General features: G+C 40.0%; 1 protein-coding gene across 1 annotated transcript; it reads left to right on the top strand.

Annotated features, from left to right (window-relative positions):
• The first annotated feature begins 782 nt into the window (after positions 1-782).
• On the top strand, positions 783-19770 carry araf (A-Raf proto-oncogene, serine/threonine kinase). The gene is made up of 16 exons (XM_085179249.1): positions 783-901; positions 2380-2615; positions 5571-5674; positions 6450-6552; positions 6721-6875; positions 9156-9254; positions 9358-9508; positions 9601-9628; positions 9724-9854; positions 9978-10180; positions 10430-10606; positions 10777-10823; positions 11370-11488; positions 17987-18118; positions 18460-18594; positions 19161-19770. The coding sequence occupies exons 2-16, from the start codon at positions 2505-2507 to the stop codon at positions 19299-19301; spliced, it is 1836 nt and encodes a 611-aa protein (XP_085035375.1). The 5' UTR covers positions 783-901; positions 2380-2504; the 3' UTR covers positions 19302-19770.
• Positions 19771-20254: the final 484 nt, after the last annotated feature.

The raw sequence follows: 20254 nt of genomic DNA, 5'->3' as shown, positions 1-20254 counted from the left end.
TATATATATATATATATATATATATAATATTTACACCAATCTGCCTTCTGGTCTTTGCCCTCTGCTCCTGGCTGACATTCTTTGTCCAACATATCTGTCCAAACCATCTCAGCCTTGCTTCTCTAACTTGGTCTTCCAACCGCTCAACCTTAGCTGCCCCTCTGATGTACTCCTTTCTAATCCTATCCACTCTGATCATTCCAGTGAAAACCTTCGCATCCTCGACTTCGCATCTGCCACCTCCAGCTGGACCTGCTGTCTGTTTTGCCTCTGCCTTTGCTCACTTCCTCTTTTTGATGCCCGAAGTCGTTCTGCAGACTTCTACCTTAACTACATTCTCCCCTGCCAATACAGTCTCCTGTCTCTTTCAGATTAAACCATAACATGTATTCCACCTGTGTGTGTCTTTTTCCTCTCTTTTGTCACCCTTTGTGCCTCTCTCTTCTTAAAGTAATATTTCACCACAGAGATTTTTATCCTTTTTTCAGTACCAATTTGCCAAAATGACACATCTGCAAATATGTGTCAAGTGTCTGAACAGTGCACTAGTATGCATTTATACTTGTCTTAGTAGACCTAGTACAATCTTGTAACAGTTTTTTTTTAAATTAATTAATTTACTCGTGATCAAAATATAATTACAAAACAGATTAACATTTGTCATTTCCACCGGTTTTAACGCTGAACAATACTCACAGGTGTCTATACTCTTGCTGTAGTATACATGTGTGTCGTTACACAGCACCTCCCACCGTTTGGATTGCAGCTTCTGTCCAATGAAAGAACGCGCCTACAAAAGTTGACCAATGAGCACAGAGCATTTATGGAGTTTTTCCGCTTTCCTCTGAAGTTCTTGACAGATTCGCCTCCAGATTGCGAGAATTCAAGATGGCCGTTACAGGTACGAGTTTAACTTTTTATTTATCCCAACTGTTTCAGAACACTGAGACGAAAGGAGATTTTGCTGTCACCGTAAGCACTGCATAGCACAATCTGGACCGTCCTGTGTTGAGCATGTCAAGGAAATTATTCGCTGCATATCTGAAAAGAGACTCTTAAGTAGGCACCAGCCTGACGCCGTGGTAAAACCCCTAAGTTTGCTAACCTTAGCAGGCTGGGACTCGCGTTAAAGCTTTTAACTGTAAACTGCGCTAGTGACTGAAGCAGCCACATAATCTCTCCCGTTCCAACTAATGCTAATGCTTAGCTATGCTAGTTTGCTAGCTGGTTGAGCGAAGAGGAATTTCCGAAAACTCTGATTACTTTGCTTTGTAGGAATTATGTTTTTATTATATCGCTTCGCACCTCCTTACTACAAATTACCTTGAAAGGCAGTCAGCTAGTTAGCCGGAGACAATTAACTCGCGCCCCAAGAGGAACATGGCTTCCCCAAACTCGAAATGTCATTTTACAAGGCAGTCGAATCCCATGCTAGGCTACCGGGCTAATATGAGCTAGCGTTAGCATCTTTCGGCTGTTAACCAAATGTGCAACTTTGTTTGTCAGCGGTTTGTTTCAATGTTAATTCAAAGCTCGCCAGGTCTCAAATATGAGTTACAACGTTTAGAAAAAGTTAGTTCTTGCTCCTGTAGGCCACTTTGCGAACACCTTAGTTGTCGGTGCCACTGGATTACAAGCTAACCGGTATATGGGACAATTCAAAACTCAGGAAAAAGCTTTCGCGAGGTTGTAGTGTTTGGGTTAATCAAACAACTGTTATTTTCAACAACACTTTAAAGTATGTGATCTTTAAAGTTTTTACTAGCGTGTTGTACAGTAGTTGAGACAGAAAATATCACTCCCTCTTACTAATTTAATTGATTTTTAGCCAAAAGAAATGGTAAAAGAGGGTGAAGACGAGTGCCAGGGGAGATTCGTGACAGAAGGACAGGAGCAAGATTGAAAGGTGTTTACAAGATGGTAGTGAGAGCTGCTATGATGTATAGGTTGGAGACGTTAACATTTTCATTAGGAGTGACTATGATGGACAAAATTAGAAATGAGTGCATCCAAGAGACACCTCAGGTTGGGCGGTTTGAAGACAAAGTTGGCCAAGGCTGAGTTGATTTGGACATGTGCAGAGGAGTGATGGTGAACACAGGATGTTGAAGACTGATCTTCTAGACAAGGAGGAAGGTTTGGGGATGTTGTGAAGGAGAGTGGTACAGAGGGTTCGTGTGATAGATGAGGATGCTAGGGAAGGGTTATCGGAGGTAGATTTTCTGCTGTACAACCCCTAAAGAGAGCGCCCAAAAACTTATTTATAGTATTCTTCTAACATTAATTACCTATTAATGTTTATACAAGTAGTTAAAGTCTGTGCATTATCAATTTTATCATACCTATGTGCACTTTTTCATATTCTTTTTGTTTGTGTAGGTTCTAGGTAAAGGGCAAACTCCTCTGGACCCCACTGTGCATGAAGCTCTCCTGAGGCTTTGGTGTCCAAGTACTGTGTCTTCCCTTCCCCCCTGCCCTCCCCCAATTCCCTCCTGCCTCTCACCATGTCCTCCACCTCCTCCTCCTACTCCTCCTCAGGGGAGACCAGTCCAGAGGATCCACCCCGAGGTGGAGGAACCATCCGAGTCTACCTCCCCAACAAACAGAGGACAGTGGTGAGATACTTTTCTATGTTTGTCTTGACCAGTGACATTTTTTATATTAAACATTGTAACTATAAACAGTGCCTTGTTTGATAGAAAACAATTGACATTTAACACTTCTGTAGGAGGGAGAAAAAAATCTTCCATCACTGTTGGTTGTAACTGTAATTGCACCAAGTTTGACATCTTTCAGAATGTGCTAATGAGTAAGCTAGTTGGACAGTTAGTATCAGGTTTCTCAGATGGTGCCTGCCACCATCGTCCTTTAATTTGACTTGTAATTCCTGTTAGATGTCAAGTTTTCATACACTGAAGCGTAGCTGTTGCATAGTCCTGTCACAATGTCAGTGTTAAATTGAGTGATATGGGTGGCAGTGTAGAGGACACTGTGTTCATGGCATTATCCAACATGAATCTCTGGGATTCATGTAGGAGCATTCTCCTTTTAAATCCTCAGTGTTTACAGGTGAGTTTTACTAGCTGTACAGATCCTTCCAAAGCACATCAAAGTGAGCTTTTCCCTTCTCTGCTGGACTTTTTTGTAAAAAGAATTAGCACGTGCTAAATCTGTGTAGTATTAGCAGTAGGTAGGTAGGGCTGCCACAAACGATTATTTTGATAGTCGACTAGTCACGGATTATTTTTGCGATTAGTCGACTAATCAGATCATGCATCCATTGGACGTAAAATGTACAGCTTATTGCACCAGCATGCATCTGCTCTTACATAACTATCATTAGCTTACAGCTTTAAGTGTTTAAAGTATGTGCTAACTAAAAAATAAAGACAAGATGATAGTTTATAGGGGTGGCTGTAGCTCGGGTGGCAGAGCTGGTCAGCCACTAATCAGAAGGTCGGTGGTTCGATCCCAGGCTGCCTCCTGGCTGCATGCCAAATATCCTTGGGCAAGATACTAACCCCATGTTTGCCTACTGGTGGTGGTCAGAGGGCCCGGTGGCGCCAGTGTCCGGCAGCCTCGCCTCTGTCAGTTCGCCCCAGGGCAGCTGTGGCTACAATGTAGCTTGCCATCGCCTGTGTGTGAATGGGTGAATGACTGAATGTAGTGTGAAGCGCTTTGGGGTCCTTAGGGACTAAAAAGGCACTATACAAATACAGGCCATTTACCATTTTATAAAAATTTAATTAAATTTGCAGATTGTTCCGGTGAAGTTTAATAAACTCAGCCGTCTGCTTCTTGCTATCTAAAATATATCAGGACACCGGAGTATATTCTCGAGCATCTCACACTTCTGATAAGCAGTTGTCTGCTTGACGTTTATTCTGCTGTGTAAAAACTATAACTTTAATCTGAGCCAAACCAATTTACTCAGGAACAAATAAAATACTGAAAAAAGCCAAACACAGTGGGTTTGAAAACGATTTTCCGGGAGTTTGGTGTTCTCACCGGCTCTAGTGAGCCTTAAACCCCGGCTAGCTATCGAGCTGGGTAACAGACATATCCGAAAACGTCAGAGCGCTTTTGAAAATATGTGGTGTCTTGATAAACTGAGCAGATATTTGAAGTTTACACAGCTACATTCTTGCCTGGAAAATATGTTAAATGTTTATTTTGTGACCCAGAAAGAATAATAAGAGTAATATTAAAACTAACTAGCTGCTGCTATTGTTGGAAACTGAGCAGGGCCGTGCTATGAATTCTGGGATGGGTTGGGCCACAAAGTATACACCCGACCCATCCTTCAAATTTGGGGAAATGAAGGGCGTATTTGTCAGCTGCATTTGTCGGAGTCTTCGAATTTGGACAGTCTTCGTCGTGTCACTGTAGCGTAATCGGCCTGCAAATGCGGGCACAGGAGGATGCGGTTTCTGAATTTGGATACAGCTACTATACCGGACACTGCTTCTTCTTTGAGGTTTAACGGCAGCTGGCATCCTTGTACATGCAGTGCTGCCATCTTCCGTTTCAGTCCGTTATTACACTCTTAAATCCTACTACTTATTCCTGCGTCTTTTGGGATCTTACAAAGCTTCAAATGACGCGTCGACTATTAAATTAGTTGTCGACGTAATCGTGACTAGTCAACTAACCGTGGCAGCCCTAATTAGCAGACATTATGAGGGAGAGACATGACACTCAGTCCCGAATAGAAATGTAGGGAAGAACTGAGTAACTGTGAAGAGGTTGGTTATTGAGCCCCTGCCTCCAAACCAGCCACAAAATGAGAGAACCTATTGGCCAATTGGGATGTGCTAACATAAGCACACAGCTGACGTTTGACAGTTCCACATGTGTGGTGGCAAGGGTATGTTACTACATATTATTGTAGCAGACAAGTAGGAAGGTGCTTTCTTACTTTTTGATATAATATGAAGTGCTGTGTTGTTGTTATTTTTTTAAAATGTAATTGGTTTTTCTTCATTGAGATAACCAAAGGTGTTGATTGTGTTGGCTCTGTCGACCAAGCAATTAATGCCATAATGATGCGGTAGTCGGGGATGTAGTTCAGTTCGTTTCATTTTTAAAAAGGTTAGTTCTGCGCAATCCACCCACTATTACTCTAAACCTTTAGGTGTGTGGTACAGAAAGAACGGTTGATTTGCTCATGGTGTTTCCTCCCATCTGCAGCTCTTCAGACAAGAGACATGATGTCCCTTTTTGTCTTTCTTGTTTGTTCTCCTGTGTGCACCTCTAACTAGGGAAGGGGAGATGAGGGAGATGGCGACAGAGACTGAGGAATTTATTTCCCACTTACAGCATGAAGAATAAGCTGGAAAGCAAAGAATCATATTCAGCCACATTTACATGTAGCTTTATGTTCCACATTCCTAAACACATAATGGGAACAGTAACCTGCATCATCTAATGTAATGTTTGTTTCTTGTATGGTCAAAATTGATGCTCTTTGTTACTGCCATTTTGCCCAAGTATGTCTCTTGTGTTACCTGTGTGATCAGAGAATGTCATGTCAAAGTCACACTTATTCAAATATGGCATTCTGTTTTCAGGTGAATGTCCGCCAAGGACAGACTGTGCATGAGATTCTAGATAAAGCGCTCAAAGTGAGAGGCCTGAGCCAAGAGTGCTGTGCTGTATTTCGCCTTCTAGGAGGGTAAGATTGCACTGCTGTTTGTGCTGCGTCCTCTCACATCATATTGGGAAAATGACTTTGCATTCCTTTTTGCCCACATGAAACTCTGAGAGGCAACAGTGAACAGCTGTCACAAGACTACATGTTAGACAAACACATGTATATAACAGAGGCTGAAGATATAATGTGAAGTTGATTCAAAGGCTGAAACAGTAGAAAAGTCAATATGCATTGATAAACAACTAATATACAATTAATTATTCATTGTGTATTTTTTTTCCTTTTTTTTTGTTACCATAATGCATTTGAAGGGTTTCCTGTGTAACGATGGGTAACATTCCTATGCTTCATTAAATATTAAAACAGTCTTAACAAAGGGAAAGAATCACTGACCTTCTGTTTAAACTTTAGCTACGCTAGTAGAATCTCAGAATAAAAGTTGGAAAGGACCATGAAAGATCCACTTTAAAGAGAAAAATGAATGAAAGTAAAAATTTTACTCTAGCTGTCTGTGAACATTCAACAGCTTAAAGGTAGAATTTGTAATTTAGCAGTTTTGATGCTTCAACATAGTTGTAAACTGTTTTCTCGCACCATAAACAGTTGTTGACATTTCTGAGGAACTCATTGATATACAAATTAAGTGTATTGGCCAATTAGGATAATGAACACCTCTCCGTTGTTATTTTTTTTGTTATCCTAGCCATTTTAAACCTTGAAAGGGTTTCAATATGGTGGTGATATGTACAAAGAGTGTTTAAATTGCTTCTAAATGTTCCTTTTTTTGCCCCTCCAGTCGAAAAAGACTGACAGACTGGGACACAGACATAACTCCTCTAGTTGGAGAGGAGCTTTTAGTTGAGGTTCTGGATGATATTCCCCTGACCATGCACAACTTTGTAAGTATCTCACATACCTGTGTATAAAATGTTCATAGCTTATGTGAAAGACCTTTTGTTCATACGTTTTTGGCCTGTGATACTCTAATTGAATTGCTGCTGTTTTTAGCCTTGATGGTCTTAAATGTTATTACTGCAAATTAAATTTCATGAACTCCATCTGTATAGGTACGCAAAACTTTCTTCAAGCTGGCTTACTGTGATTTTTGCCACAAGTTCCTTTTCAATGGCTTCAGATGTCAGACATGTGGCTACAAGTTTCACCAACACTGCAGTAGCAAGGTCCCCACCGTGTGTGTGGACATGGATACTATAAGAGAGCGGTGAGTTGGAGTAGTGTTTATCGTTGGCTGTACCAGATGCTTTGCTGGTAATATTTCACCAAGAGAAGGTGGCTAGTTGGAAAATAAGTCCTATTTTTAAGGAGGGCCACAATTCTATGGATTCAGACGATATCTTCCAGACTTTGCAACATGATGTCGACATACAGGCCATACAGTTTTTTTTGTTTGTTGGCTGTTTGTTTTTTGTTTTTTTTTTATAGCTGCCATGTTGCCCTGTAATTTTGATTACAGTGGCTGAGATGAACATTGTATTCTGGTTAATCGTGTTTTATGTAGAGACATACATAGTAAGCCTTTTGTGATCTTTAAAGGCTTACTATGTAAGCCTTTAAAGATCACAAAAGGCTCTTTTAAATGCTCTTTCCTCATTTCCACCTCATCCTCTTCACCTCAAGCCTCATCTCCTGAACTGCAGTCAAGGCTCTAGCACACAAAAACATGCTTCTTTATTCCCAATATTATTGCAATTACTTATTGTAATTAGACTCCAGACAGCTGACTGCCAACTAAACGGCTGGTTATAAGAGTTGGCCAGCTAACGTTAGACTGGAGTGTCCTAAAAATCACACTTTCCTTCTGATAAACAGTTTGAGTGCATTCTCCTTGTGTATAGGAGTTTGTCCGCTAAATGTTTAAGTTCAACAATGTTGGATCCACTTCAAAGAGAGTTTCTCTAATGCTAACAGCAGCGTTTACAAAAGAAAAGGTCAGGATATGTGTGTGAAGGTTCATCCTGGTCATTGTCGTCTAAGAAGCTGTGAATTGAAGAAGCTTCTCGGATCAGAGGTGAAACGTCTTCCAAGAAACTCAAAGTTCAGACGTTTTTCTTTCCGAGCTCCTTAGTTCAGGATATCCTCAACAATTCACTCAACTCATATCGGCCCCTTTCACTGTCTTAGCTGACTAACACATGTTTCTCCTAGAACAGCCAACGTAGCTAGGATTATGAACTTGAATTGGGAGGGTTTAAAAAAAAAACAAAAAAAAAAACAACAACATTTAGTTGACTGCAATCTGCCATCTACTAAAATCTAGTGATATTTACGCACTTTTTTTTTTCCTTCTGTACTCTTAAAAGAGTCTTTTACTTTAGTCTTTATAAATAACTTTATTGGGACTGATTAGAGCAGGGCGATATGACCAAAAATATTTATCACAATATACACTTGAAAATTTGCGATAACGATATAATTGACACTAGACAAAATACTTTACAACTCCACAACTTTGATGGGTTTTTTTTTGCTCTACTAATTTATTTTCACTTAAACAAGCAGCTGTTTTTTATGTGTGTTAAAGTTAAAGGCATTTTTCAGTGGAAATTGGCTGACATATCCTCAGCATAACCATGTATAATATCCACAAAACTTAGAAAGAGGTTATACACACACAATACGGTAATATTATGTTGAAGCACAGTACGTATCACTCCGCGAGGCTCATGCCTACAATAGCAGTAATTCTCCAACAATCCATCAAGCGGTGCGGGTTCGTAGCTTAGCAAAGTTGTACTAAAACATGTGACAGATTTTCCAGCACCGTGTACCACATACAATCGTTTCGAAGTCAGTAAACACAACCAGAATTCATACATGACGCACACGGGATTATAAGGGGCACTGTTGGTTTTCAGAAAAATCAAAGGATTGATTTTAAATGTGCCGTATTTTCCAAAAACACTGTAATAACGACGGCCCGCTAGCATGCTCCACTAAAAATAGTGCTTTGTTGTGTATCTGACAGACAAAAGCTAAACCAGTTCCACACCACTGAAGTTGCAGCATTTTTACAAACCAATTCTGGTTCATCCGTTTTATTCAACGATCCGCTTTCGCCCTTCTCATTCTCCGTCGCCGCCATGCTTTTTCGACCATGTGCGTATGGAAAATAAAGGCACTGCGCATTTTACCCATATTCTATCGCGGTATGTCATTTTCTTATCGTTGCCGAACATTATACCAGTGTTACCGTGAACGGTATGATATGGCCCAGCCCTAATGATGATGAAAAACAATTAAAACACCTGAAGTTCTTAAAATTCAGAACAGTTTCAGGGAAAAATGGAGATATATGGACCATCTTTTTGTGATGTGCCTAGATGATCAGATTCAGACTTGACATTAAAAAAACGGTGCAAATACGCACTTACTACTTAATTATTTAGTACTAAATAACAGAAATTTTGCACATAATTGGAGCCTTAATAGTATGAAACTTCTGTGATAATGTCTAATTGTTTTCTTTCAATCCTATGTCCAGTTCTGATCCCAGTCCTTGCCCAGATGGATACCCACAGATAATACTGCCAGAAAATTCCCCCACGCAGAGCAACCCAGCCTTAACCCCAGAGCCTTCTGGGTAAGCTGGGCAGATGTCATTCTATCAAAATTGCAGCATTGCTTTATTTTGTGAAATGTATATTTTAATCAACCTGGCCTTGGCCTTCTTTCTTTTTGCTCAGAATGGGCCACCTGTCCCCATCCCCGTCCTCAACCTTTCACTTCCCCATGTCAGGCGGAGATGGTCAGTCTCTACAGAGGCATCGCTCCACATCTACTCCCAATGTTCATATGGTCAGCACATTGGACCCTGCTTCTGCCATGATTATAGAGGTCGGTGTTGGCTGCTTGTTTGTTTTTGCTTGAAGGATTGTCACCTCCACTGTGTATTCATCAAAATAACTTTGTTGCATATCTCCTCTTAGGAAGCACTAAAGTTCAACAACACAATAGGTATGCTTTCCATTTTTTTCCCCTCTCTTCTGTTTTAGAATACATTTGTTATTCTATGCATGACACTTATGTTGTGCTGTCTCTTGTTGCTGCAGGTCCTGAACCCTCACCTAAGCCCTCCACCAGCCCGCCCTCTTCTTTTGGCTCTCCAGGGAAGAAGCCACCAAAGTCCCCTTCGGAACCCAGGGAGCGCAAGCCCTCGTCCTCTGATGACAAAAAGAAAGTGGTAGGGTGTCTTTAATATTGTTCACAGGCCACTGGTCACTTTACATATTCACAAGGGCAACCTTTGAATGCATTGAACTGCTATCTCTTTTTAACAAATTTAACAGTCAATCTGTTGTTTCAGCACCGAGGAGGCAACAGAGATTCAAGTTACTACTGGGAGGTCCACTCTCGAGAAGTCAACATCCAGAAGAGAATAGGTTCTGGCTCCTTTGGAACTGTCTTCAAGGGAAAGTGGCATGGAGATGTGGCAATCAAGATCCTCAAAGTCAAAGAGCCAACGCCTGAGCAGTTACAAGCCTTTAAAAATGAAATGCAGGTGTTGCGGTGAGCAGTGGTCTACATGACTTTAACTTGGTTTTATTTGCACAAATCTTTCCACAACTGCTGCTGGTGGTGGAGTTAATAATGGTAATGATATTAGTATTATTAACACTGCAATAAACTGGTTTTATTAACACCAGTTCACATTGTTATAGCACTTTAATTTAACTCTTAACAATGTGGTGACTGTAACTTTTTGACTGCGGATGAGGTAATGGAATTTGTAAGTTTCACCATTTCTGTTCTCTACAGGAAGACCCGCCACGTCAACATCCTGCTGTTCATGGGCTTCATGACTAAGCCCAACTTTGCTATCATCACACAATGGTGTGAAGGCAGCAGCCTGTACCGCCATCTGCATGTCTTAGAGAGCAAGTTTGACACTGTGCGTCGCATTGATGTGGCCAGACAGACAGCACAGGGCATGGAGTAAGACTTGCTGCAATATTCCATTTCACCATCATCACTTAGTCAGACCAAGTAGCAGACATCAAGTCTTTTTGTAGTGCAAGAAGTTCATTCTGTATACAAATGTTTGGCACTCATGAATTTAATTTACTAGTTTTCAAATTGTTTTTTTTTTTTTTTTTTTCTTTCAGTTATCTTCATGCAAAGAACATAATTCATCGAGATCTAAAATCAAACAGTATCCTTCTCTTGTGTATGGTGTACATAAGTGCAGTCATTGTGTGTTTGAGTTTAGATAGCTGTACCTTTTTAACCCGTAATCACACGTGCTAATTTGAGCCTCATGCTCTGCAGTTATTAAAGGTTTAACAACACACAAAAAGCATTTCCTTTTAATAGACAGTGATATACAGAGCAGATAACCATTAAAACTGTGATGTGTCAGTACTCTTAACACAAGAAGAGAAACAAACTCTATGCTGACTCTTACCTTGAAGACACCTCTCCCTTGTTTTCATGAAGAGGCCAATTTAAGATGATACGGTGCATCGCTGCTGTCAGGGACAAACATTTGAATTTGAAACTAAGGTATTAAATTTGAGGTTGTCGAGTCATTCCACACTGTCAGCTGGACATTTCTTTGTTTCCCATTGTTTACTTTGGGTAGTTTCCTCTGTCAGTCTCACTTCTTATAACTTCTTTCTTGTGAAATGTTTATGCAGTAACTGATACTATGAAAACGTCCAGCAGCTGTCTGTTGTATTTTTCTGAGATTTGCTGCCAGATATTTTTCTCCATGAGGGCTGGACTGTTAAAATCGGTGACTTTGGCTTGGCTACAGTGAAGGCTCGATGGACTGGCTCTCAGCAGGTAGAACAACCCAGCGGATCCATTCTCTGGATGGTAAGGATACTTAACACGTTTATTGTAGAGCTCAGAGTCTATATGACATTTTAAGGCCAGTAGGGGGAGCAGTTTTTGAAAAGATTTTGGGTTTTATAGAACACTAGAGCAAAAGGTATGAGGTGCCGTAAGGGACATTATTACTGAAACGCTCTCACACACACTACTGAAACGCTCTCACACACACTACTGAAATTTTAGCTCTCACACACACCACTGAAACGCTCTCACACACACTACTGAAACGCTCTCACACACACTACTGAAACGCTCTCACACACACTACTGAAACGCTCTCACACACACTACTGAAACGCTCTCACACACACTACTGAAACGCTCTCACACACACTACTGAAATTTTAGCTCTCACACACACTACTGAAATTTTAGCTCTCACACACACTACTGAAACGCTCTCACACACACTACTGAAACGCTCTCACACACACCACTGAAACGCTCTCACACACACTACTGAAACGCTCTCACACACACTACTGAAACGCTCTCACACACACTACTGAAATTTTAGCTCTCACACACACTACTGAAACGCTCTCACACACACTACTGAAACGCTCTCACACACACTACTGAAACGCTCTCACACACACTACTGAAATTTTAGCTCTCACACACACTACTGAAAAACCAAGGCATTTCAGTTGAACAGGAAGGCGTTTCAGTTGAACAGGAAGTTAATTCTTGACAAGGAAACTGAAGGAAAAAGTGGTAGATTTCAAACAAACCACTACACAGATGTCTACTCAGCAACCTGCTAGTTAGGGGTGGGTTTTTATAATCGATTTATCAATTAAAATCGATTCTGGCTTGGATAACGTGAAATCGATTCATTAAAATCCTGAATCGATTTTTTAATATAAATTAATTTTGCCCGAAATGCCAGAATCTCAGGTGAAACCTCACAAAATTTCAACAACCACCAAACAGCTAAAACAGTAAATGAGAGCAGGAACACGGATTCTGCACAAAGACGTAAAAACACAGCGCGGACCAGAATCAATGGGATGTCGCCTTTCTCACCCGATGGCACGGACACGGTCGGGGCTGAAACCCAACAGCTGGCTGATTCTGATCTGTCGGCGGTCCGCGCTTTGTTTTCACGCCGCATTTGCGCAGATTCTAAAGCTGTTAGTTTGATCTCTCTCCAAACAATATTGACTGAACCAGCAGCAAAAGAAGATCCAAACTGCGCTTCACATAAACATCGTCATGAATTCCCTCTGACGTTTACTGTTTTGCTTCCACCACAATAAAATCACAAGTCATGCACAGCTCTTTCTCTCTCTCTCTGTACTTCAAGAACAGTTTCCCATCTAAAAATCTGTTTTCTGCATTATTCGCTTGCTTGTTACGCACAAGTCTACTGTTGTTTACAGCGCTGTCGGGCGCTGGTTTTTTTTTTCGTTTTACATACTTCCGAAAAGAAAATCTTATTTCTGCCGTTCAATACTGAACAAATTTAAACATTTAAAAATTATGCAAAATGCAAAACGCTTAGCCGTGTCTCTAATAAAACCGCTGGAACGTCAGAGGTAACGTTCATATGTTGATTAATGGTTTTCTTTCGTTTTTGATGTACTGCAGAATATTTTTTATAAAATCCCAGGCCAGGAAAAATCACCTTCATGTTTTTCTGTGTTTTATCTTCAGCTACTTTTACACAAAGGATTCTGCTGTGACGCTTACACCTTTGATAAAGCCTTGTGTGTGTCAGCTTCCTTTTTTTTAGATACAAAAATATGTAAATGTACTGATCTGAATTATAATATTGCTGACTGTCAAAATTTCCCAGAATCGAATTGAATTGAATTGAATTGAATCGAATCGAATTGAATCGAATCATGGAACGATAAGTTAGACAGCTTAGTCTTAGTGAGACAGCTGCATTACTTAAAAATATATTAGCCTCAGCATAAGTCAAAATTTAGAATAGCAGGAGATGGGCATTATCCTGGTTATTTTATTTTTATTTTTTGGCATATGTGCTTTTTGTCTTTTTTAGCAAAGAAAAAAATATCTTAAAATCATCAATAAAACCAGGGAGAGAAGGCTTAGCGTTCCTCCATTTAACACAATGGATATGATATTTACTCAAACGTATGACGATGTTAATAATGTCTGAGACACCCAATGCTAGATGATCCATATAAAAAAAATAAATAATTATGATGTAATTCAAATAGTGGCACATCATTAATATTTAGGGAAATCCAATTTTTTAAGTTGCACCAAATACATTGTGTGATAGGGCATAGAAGAAAAAAAAAGATGTTCTAGGGTTTCATTTTCATCAGTACAAAAAGAACACTGATCCACCTCAAAGCCAAATCTCTTTTTTTAGAAATTCTGCCACGGGATTAATTTTTTTTTTAAAGTGTGTTTCTTTAACTTTAGGTAGAATAGGCTATTTCATAAATTTTTAGTATGCTTTATCTAGTGTATATGAAATAACTAAATTAGAACCATGCAATGTAACCATTCTGTTGTAACTATGAAATATTTTTGTCTTTGAAGAAACTACTAACAAATTTCTTATTGCATTTTTATCAAACAGCTGACATTGCCCTAGCAATAAATTTGGGAGCACTGATGAGAAATTATTGTATATCATAAAAAATTTAATCAAATGAAGCAGAGGCAGTGGGACCAGTTCACAAAATTTGTTATATTCTCTTTGAGAACAGTTTAGACAATATTTTTCTGAAAAGTCTGGGTAACTTAGAATTACACCGTTATCATCCAACAAATCTGTTACGAATATAATCTTTTTGTTCAAACCAGTCACTCTTGAAAATTGATTTTTGATTAAGTGTTATTACCCTATTATTCCATAAGGTTGAATTATGGGGAGAAGTTGTGGGTAAATCTCATTTTCCCAAAAATGCACAGTCTGTTTTGGAAAGTTTGATATCTTTATGGGGATTTTATTTACCGCAAAATCACATTTCAAAATAAAGTCTAATCCTGTATACTATTTTATTAAACAAGGATCATAGGATGTGGAGCTAAGTAGAGTCTGGATGTGACAGACAAGATTTTAACCATTTAATTCTAAGGGTGCCATCCATAAATTCTAATTCTGGAGTTTTGATACCACCTTTATTGTATTCCTTCACAAGCTGATATCTTTCTATGTAATGGGTTTTATTCCTCCACAAAAATTCGAAAATAACTGTGTTAGCCTTATTAATACTTTTAGAGGAGATATATAGAGAGTGACAACGATAAATCAATGTGGAGATGCCTTCAGCTTTAGATAGGATGTTTCTGCCAAAAAAACCGAGGTCTCTGCTTAACCAGTGGCTAAGTGATTTCTTCATCTCGATGATACAGTTAGAAATATTGGTGTCTTTTCTGCTAATTGGGTTTTTTAGATATTATCAGCCCTATATATTTAACTTTAGATTCAACTCTAACCAAAGCTATTGAGGAGTCAGAGCTTGTATGAATCGGGAGAAGTTCACATTTTTTGATACTGAGAGATAAACGAGAAGCTTTAGTTTTCTCTACCATGTATTTATCTTTCAAACACATAGATGTATCATCTGTGAATTGACTTATTTTGAAGTCTTTATTAAAAATTGATATTCCTCGTATGTCGTTAGAATTTTTGATTAATAGTGTTAACAACTGAGTTGCCAATATAAAAAGCTTAGGGGAAACAGGACATAATTGCCGAATTCCCTGTTGCACCTTGAATCCATTCCTTGATTCAAGGAAGCTAAAATATTGTTAAGTAATGCGGCTGCTTCACTTAGGCTACAAGCACAGCCGTCCCCAACCCCCAGGTCCTGGACCTGTACCGGTCTGTGAGTCGTTTGGTACCGGGTCGCAAGAGTTGAGGCTTGAGTTTGAAATTTATGGTTTTCATGGTATTTATAATTTTTTTTTTTTTTTTTTATATTGTTTACGTGGCACAAAAAAGGTTGGGAACTGCTGTACTAGCAGGTTGCTGAGTAGACATCCTTGTAGTGTTTTGAAATATACCACTTTTTCCATCAGTTTCCTTGTCAGGAAACAACTTCCTGTTCAGCGGAAATGCCTCTGGTTTCAGTGGAGTGCGTGAGTGCATTTCAGTAGTGTGTGTGAGAGCGTTTCAGTTGTGTGTGTGTGTGTGTGTGTGTGTGTGTGTGAGAGTGTTTCAGTTGTGTGTGTGTGTGTGTGTGTGTGTGAGAACGTTTCAGTAGTGTGTGTGTGTGTGTGAGAACGTTTCAGTAGTGTGTGTGTGTGTGTGAGAACGTTTCAGTAGTGTGTGTGTGTGTGTGTGAGAACGTTTCAGTAGTGTGTGTGTGTGTGTGTGTGAGAACGTTTCAGTAGTGTGTGTGTGTGTGTGTGAGAACGTTTCAGTAGTGTGTGTGTGTGTGTGTGAGAACGTTTCAGTAGTGTGTGTGTGTGTGTGAGAACGTTTCAGTAGTGTGTGTGTGTGTGTGTGTGAGAACGTTTCAGTAGTGTGTGTGTGTGTGTGTGTGTGAGAACGTTTCAGTAGTGTGTGTGTGTGTGTGTGTGTGTGTGAGAACGTTTCAGTAGTGTGTGTGTGTGTGTGTGTGTGTGTGAGAACGTTTCAGTAGTGTGTGTGTGTGTGTGTGTGTGTGTGTGTGTGTGTGTGAGAACGTTTCAGTAGTGTGTGTGTGTGTGTGAGAACGTTTCAGTAGTGTGTGTGTGTGTGTGAGAACGTTTCAGTAGTGTGTGTGTGTGTGTGAGAACGTTTCAGTAGTGTGTGTGTGTGTGTGTGAGAACGTTTCAGTAGTGTGTGTGTGTGTGTGTGAGAACGTTTCAGTAGTGTGTGTGTGTGTGTGAGAACGTTTCAGTAGTGTGTGTGTGTGTGTGTGTGTGTGAGAACGTTTCAGTAGTGTGTGTGTGTGTGTGTGTGTGTGTGTGTGAGAACGTTTCAGTAGTGTGTGTGTGTGTGTGTGTGTGTGTGTGAGAGCGTTTCAGTGGTGTGTGTGTGAGAGCTAAAATTTCAATAGTGTGTGTGTGTGAGAGCGTTTCAGTAATAATGTCCCTTACGGCACCTCATAAAAAGGAGCCTCTGCTCCTTTGTATGAGTACTCAATTCTGTTTCAGATGAGTTTTTGGGCTAAATTGCTAGTTTCAAGTCCTATTAAATTTGAAAATTTCATTTTGTAAGTTCAGCATACAGAATCTCTTGTTTTCCCAGTCGGATCCACCTGTCCTCGTGACATTGATTTTAAAAATCCAACATGGCAGCAGCTAGAACATTTAACTTGACTCTTGATTACATGGTAAATGGACTGATTCTTATATAGCGCTTTTCTACTCTCCGGAGTACTCAAAGCGCTGTATACAACATGCCTTATTCACCCGTTCACATAAGCACTTCTAAACACAAGCGCAAACTAATCTACATTCACACTCCGATGAACGCGTCGGAGGGCAACTTGGGATTAGTATCTTGCCCAAGGATATTTGACATATAGATTGGGGAAGCCAAGGATCGAAGCACCAACCTTCCAATCAGTTGCTGATCTGCTCTACCACCTGAGCCACAGCCACCCGTACATGAACTGTGGCTGTGTCTTCTTTCACCTTCAGTCTGGCATTGCCCTTACTTAAATTGTTTTCTACGAAGAAGTTTTTTCCCTCCTAACTAGTTACTAAAGACCAATGGCTCTGTCTGAAATCTAATGTGTTTAAGTCCCCACTGATGCGTCGCTATGCCAACAGACATAACAAACTGCAGTGTCGGTCATTAGTGTTATTACTCCTCAGTTCTAGCTTGGCAACAGTGTTGATCCTGCCCGTGGCCACAATTGGCTGATTATCCAGCTTCCCACAGCACTCATTGGGCAGGTTCCTTTTTCTATTGGGACTGTTGTGTCATGTCACAGTGCCACATGTCAGTCAAGTTGGTGGAGTTGACTGAAATCATGCACCAAAGGGATGTCAGGTTGTGACTGTGCTGGGTGCCACACACCACAAAAAACAGTTTTGGTAAAGAAATTGTCGATCTATAGTAATACTTTTACATCATGTCCTTCTCCAGCTGCTGATACTTGCAAAATGAGCTGTTGATGCATACTATTACCGATGCATGTTAATGTTGTCCTTTATAACCTGTGTACATCTTGAGTCTTGACAGGTTAAATTATATTGTTGGTTTGAACACTTTTCTTGAAAAGTGATTACTGTTGATACCATAAATAACATCAAGTCACATCTGTATCATTAACTGTAAAGCAGAATAATAGAAATATGATGGTTTTTCATTGTATATTGGAACCCTGGAAGTTTTCCATGCACTTGTTTAAACACAGTAAAGGTCACGCGCACATTATTTGATGGACTCTATATCCATACATGCAGTTTTTATGTACAAAGGTTTGTAGTGTATTTGCTTCTATTATGGTTAAGTCACAACATCTTTACAAAAAGCTAAATTAGTGTAATCGGTAGTGTTAAAGTACCTCTTTGTCAGTTTTTAATTCATTTTTTCCTCTCTCCTCTCATTAGGCTCCTGAGGTGATCCGCATGCAGGACACAAACCCATACACGTTCCAGTCAGACGTATATGGCTACGGAGTAGTTCTGTTTGAGCTGATGTCAGGAACCCTGCCTTACTCCAATATCAACAACAGAGACCAGGTTCCATTACCCAGTTTATTCTAGTTTATGTTAACACACAACACTGAGTCAGTCTAAAATATCTGACTGACTCTTTCTGAAGATTTTGTTAATTACTATTAACATCAAAAATATAGCCATAGAGTAAGTCACAGTTCCAATAAACTAACAAATATTAGTAGAGTTCAGTAGATAAACTGTTAAATGTAACTCTGAATTAAATAATTCATCTGGAACACATGAAGCAAATTTTGTGTGACTTGACTTATGGCCCAGTTTCTTAAGCTGTCTTCAGACCTTTGATGTAATACTTTAAGTTTGTTCTGTAGCTCACCTTGTTCGGTCCTCTTTTTCTTTGTCAGATAATCTTCATGGTTGGACGTGGTTACCTGTCTCCAGACCTCAGTAAGCTGTATAGTACCTCACCCAAAGCAATGAAGAGGCTGATCGTCGACTGCCTGAAGTTTAAACGTGATGAAAGGCCCCTTTTTCCACAGGTCAGTCTTGTATGGTTTATCGTTTATCACTTTAATAAAAAATATCCTGCAATGTTAAAATGTCCTGTGACTTGACATTCTAAGGGCTTTCTTTAAATTTAACTTGAAACTTTTACTTTATCCAAAACTTTTGGCGACAACTAGGTTCTGTCAGAAAGATGATCATTTATTGTAGGGATCAAACCACCAACCTTCCGATTAGTAGGTGACCTACTGTACTGCCTGAGCCACAGCCACTCCTCTGTATCAATCTAAAGAGGATTTGTTTTTGGAAGAATTTAGGTGAACATAAAGACCTGGAGAAATTTTTGGTGTAAAGCAAGATACAGCAGGTCTGTAGGCCACCAGTGAGGAATCTTGCACAGGATGCTTTAATGAAAGTTCTGGAAAAGCAAATCGGAGTGTTCAATACAAATAATTTGCAAGACATGGACGTGTCATTGTAGTTGCCTGTAAATTCATACTATCCTTTAAATCAGGTGACTGCCAAACCATATGCAATGTAGTTGTGTAATGTTGACAAAACTATAGTCTGTAATTTTCCTAATATTTCTGTCCTTCCTCAGATTCTGGTGTCCATTGAGCAGGTGCAAGATTTGCTGCCGAAAATCGAGCGGAGTCGCTCCGAGCCGTCGCTCCATCGAGCTGTCCATGCTGAGGACCTGAACCCCCTCCTGTTCCACACCACCAGGCTCATGCCTCTCTAAGCTCTCCACAGCACACAGCAAAGAGGCCGCCATCCTGTCAAGGACCACAGCATTCCAGTGCCTCAAAGAGGCCACAGCTGGCTGCTCTCCACCATTGTGGAGCTGCAGCTCTCAGCAGCAAAACTCAGTAACAGACTGTAGAAGTAACCTTAGTCTGACAGTGATTTTTTTTTTTTTTTTTTCCTTCAGCAAATGACACGCACATGCCCATCAGGTGAAAGAAAGACCTTCTGTTTGTAGACATATGTGTAAAATGTCTGCTCTTGCCAGCTGAGAAAGTCAATCGACATCTTGACTTGTATTTGGCTCTTAGACCTCCTTTGGAGTTTCAGTTGTTCTAAAGAAACTCACATGGTTGCACATACAGTGCAAAAGAGTCTAATTCAGATCTTTGAGGAGCGCTGTCATCATAGCCAAAAACTTAAATCAGCCATAGAGCTGGAGCTGCTGGTTCAAGTCACATGATCCACTTACAGTGGGGCAAAAAAGTATTTAGTCAGCCACTGATTGTGCAAGTTCCCCCACTTAAAATGATGACAGAGGTCAGTAATTTGCACCAGAGGTACACTTCAACTGTGAGAGACCGAATGTGAAAAAAAAATCCATGAATTCACATGGTAGGATTTGTAAAGAATTTATTCGTAAATCAGGGTGGAAAATAAGTATTTGGTCAATAACAAAAATACAACTCAATACTTTGTAACATAACCTTTGTTGGCAATAACAGAGGTCAAACGTTTACTATAGGTCTTTACCAGGTTTGCACACACAGTAGCTGGTATTTTGGCCCATTCCCCCATGCAGATCTTCTCAAGAGCAGTGATGTTTTGGGGCTGTCGCCGAGCAACACGGACTTTCAACTCCCGCCACAGATTTTCTATGGGGTTGAGGTCTGGAGACTGGCTAGGCCACTCCAGGACTTTCAGATGCTTCTTACGGAGCCACTCCTTTGT

This window comes from Neolamprologus multifasciatus, chromosome 12 (assembly GCF_963576455.1).
Source record: "Neolamprologus multifasciatus chromosome 12, fNeoMul1.2, whole genome shotgun sequence".
NCBI classification, from domain to species: Eukaryota; Metazoa; Chordata; class Actinopteri; order Cichliformes; family Cichlidae; genus Neolamprologus; species Neolamprologus multifasciatus.
Note: the sequence above shows the minus strand (reverse complement) of the source record. Positions and strands in the feature narration are given on the sequence as shown.

What these genes read in the sequence shown, in the direction of transcription:
- araf (XM_085179249.1), top strand. Translation starts at nt 2,505, where the DNA reads ATGTCCTCCACCTCCTCCTCCTACTCCTCCTCAGGGGAGACCAGTCCA. An exon ending in CAGACAGCACAGGGCATGGA is followed by an intron (nt 10,607 to 10,776) that starts GTAAGACTTGCT and finishes TTTTTCTTTCAG; the next exon opens with TTATCTTCATGCAAAGAACA. An exon ending in TCGAGATCTAAAATCAAACA is followed by an intron (nt 10,824 to 11,369) that starts GTATCCTTCTCT and finishes ATTTGCTGCCAG; the next exon opens with ATATTTTTCTCCATGAGGGC.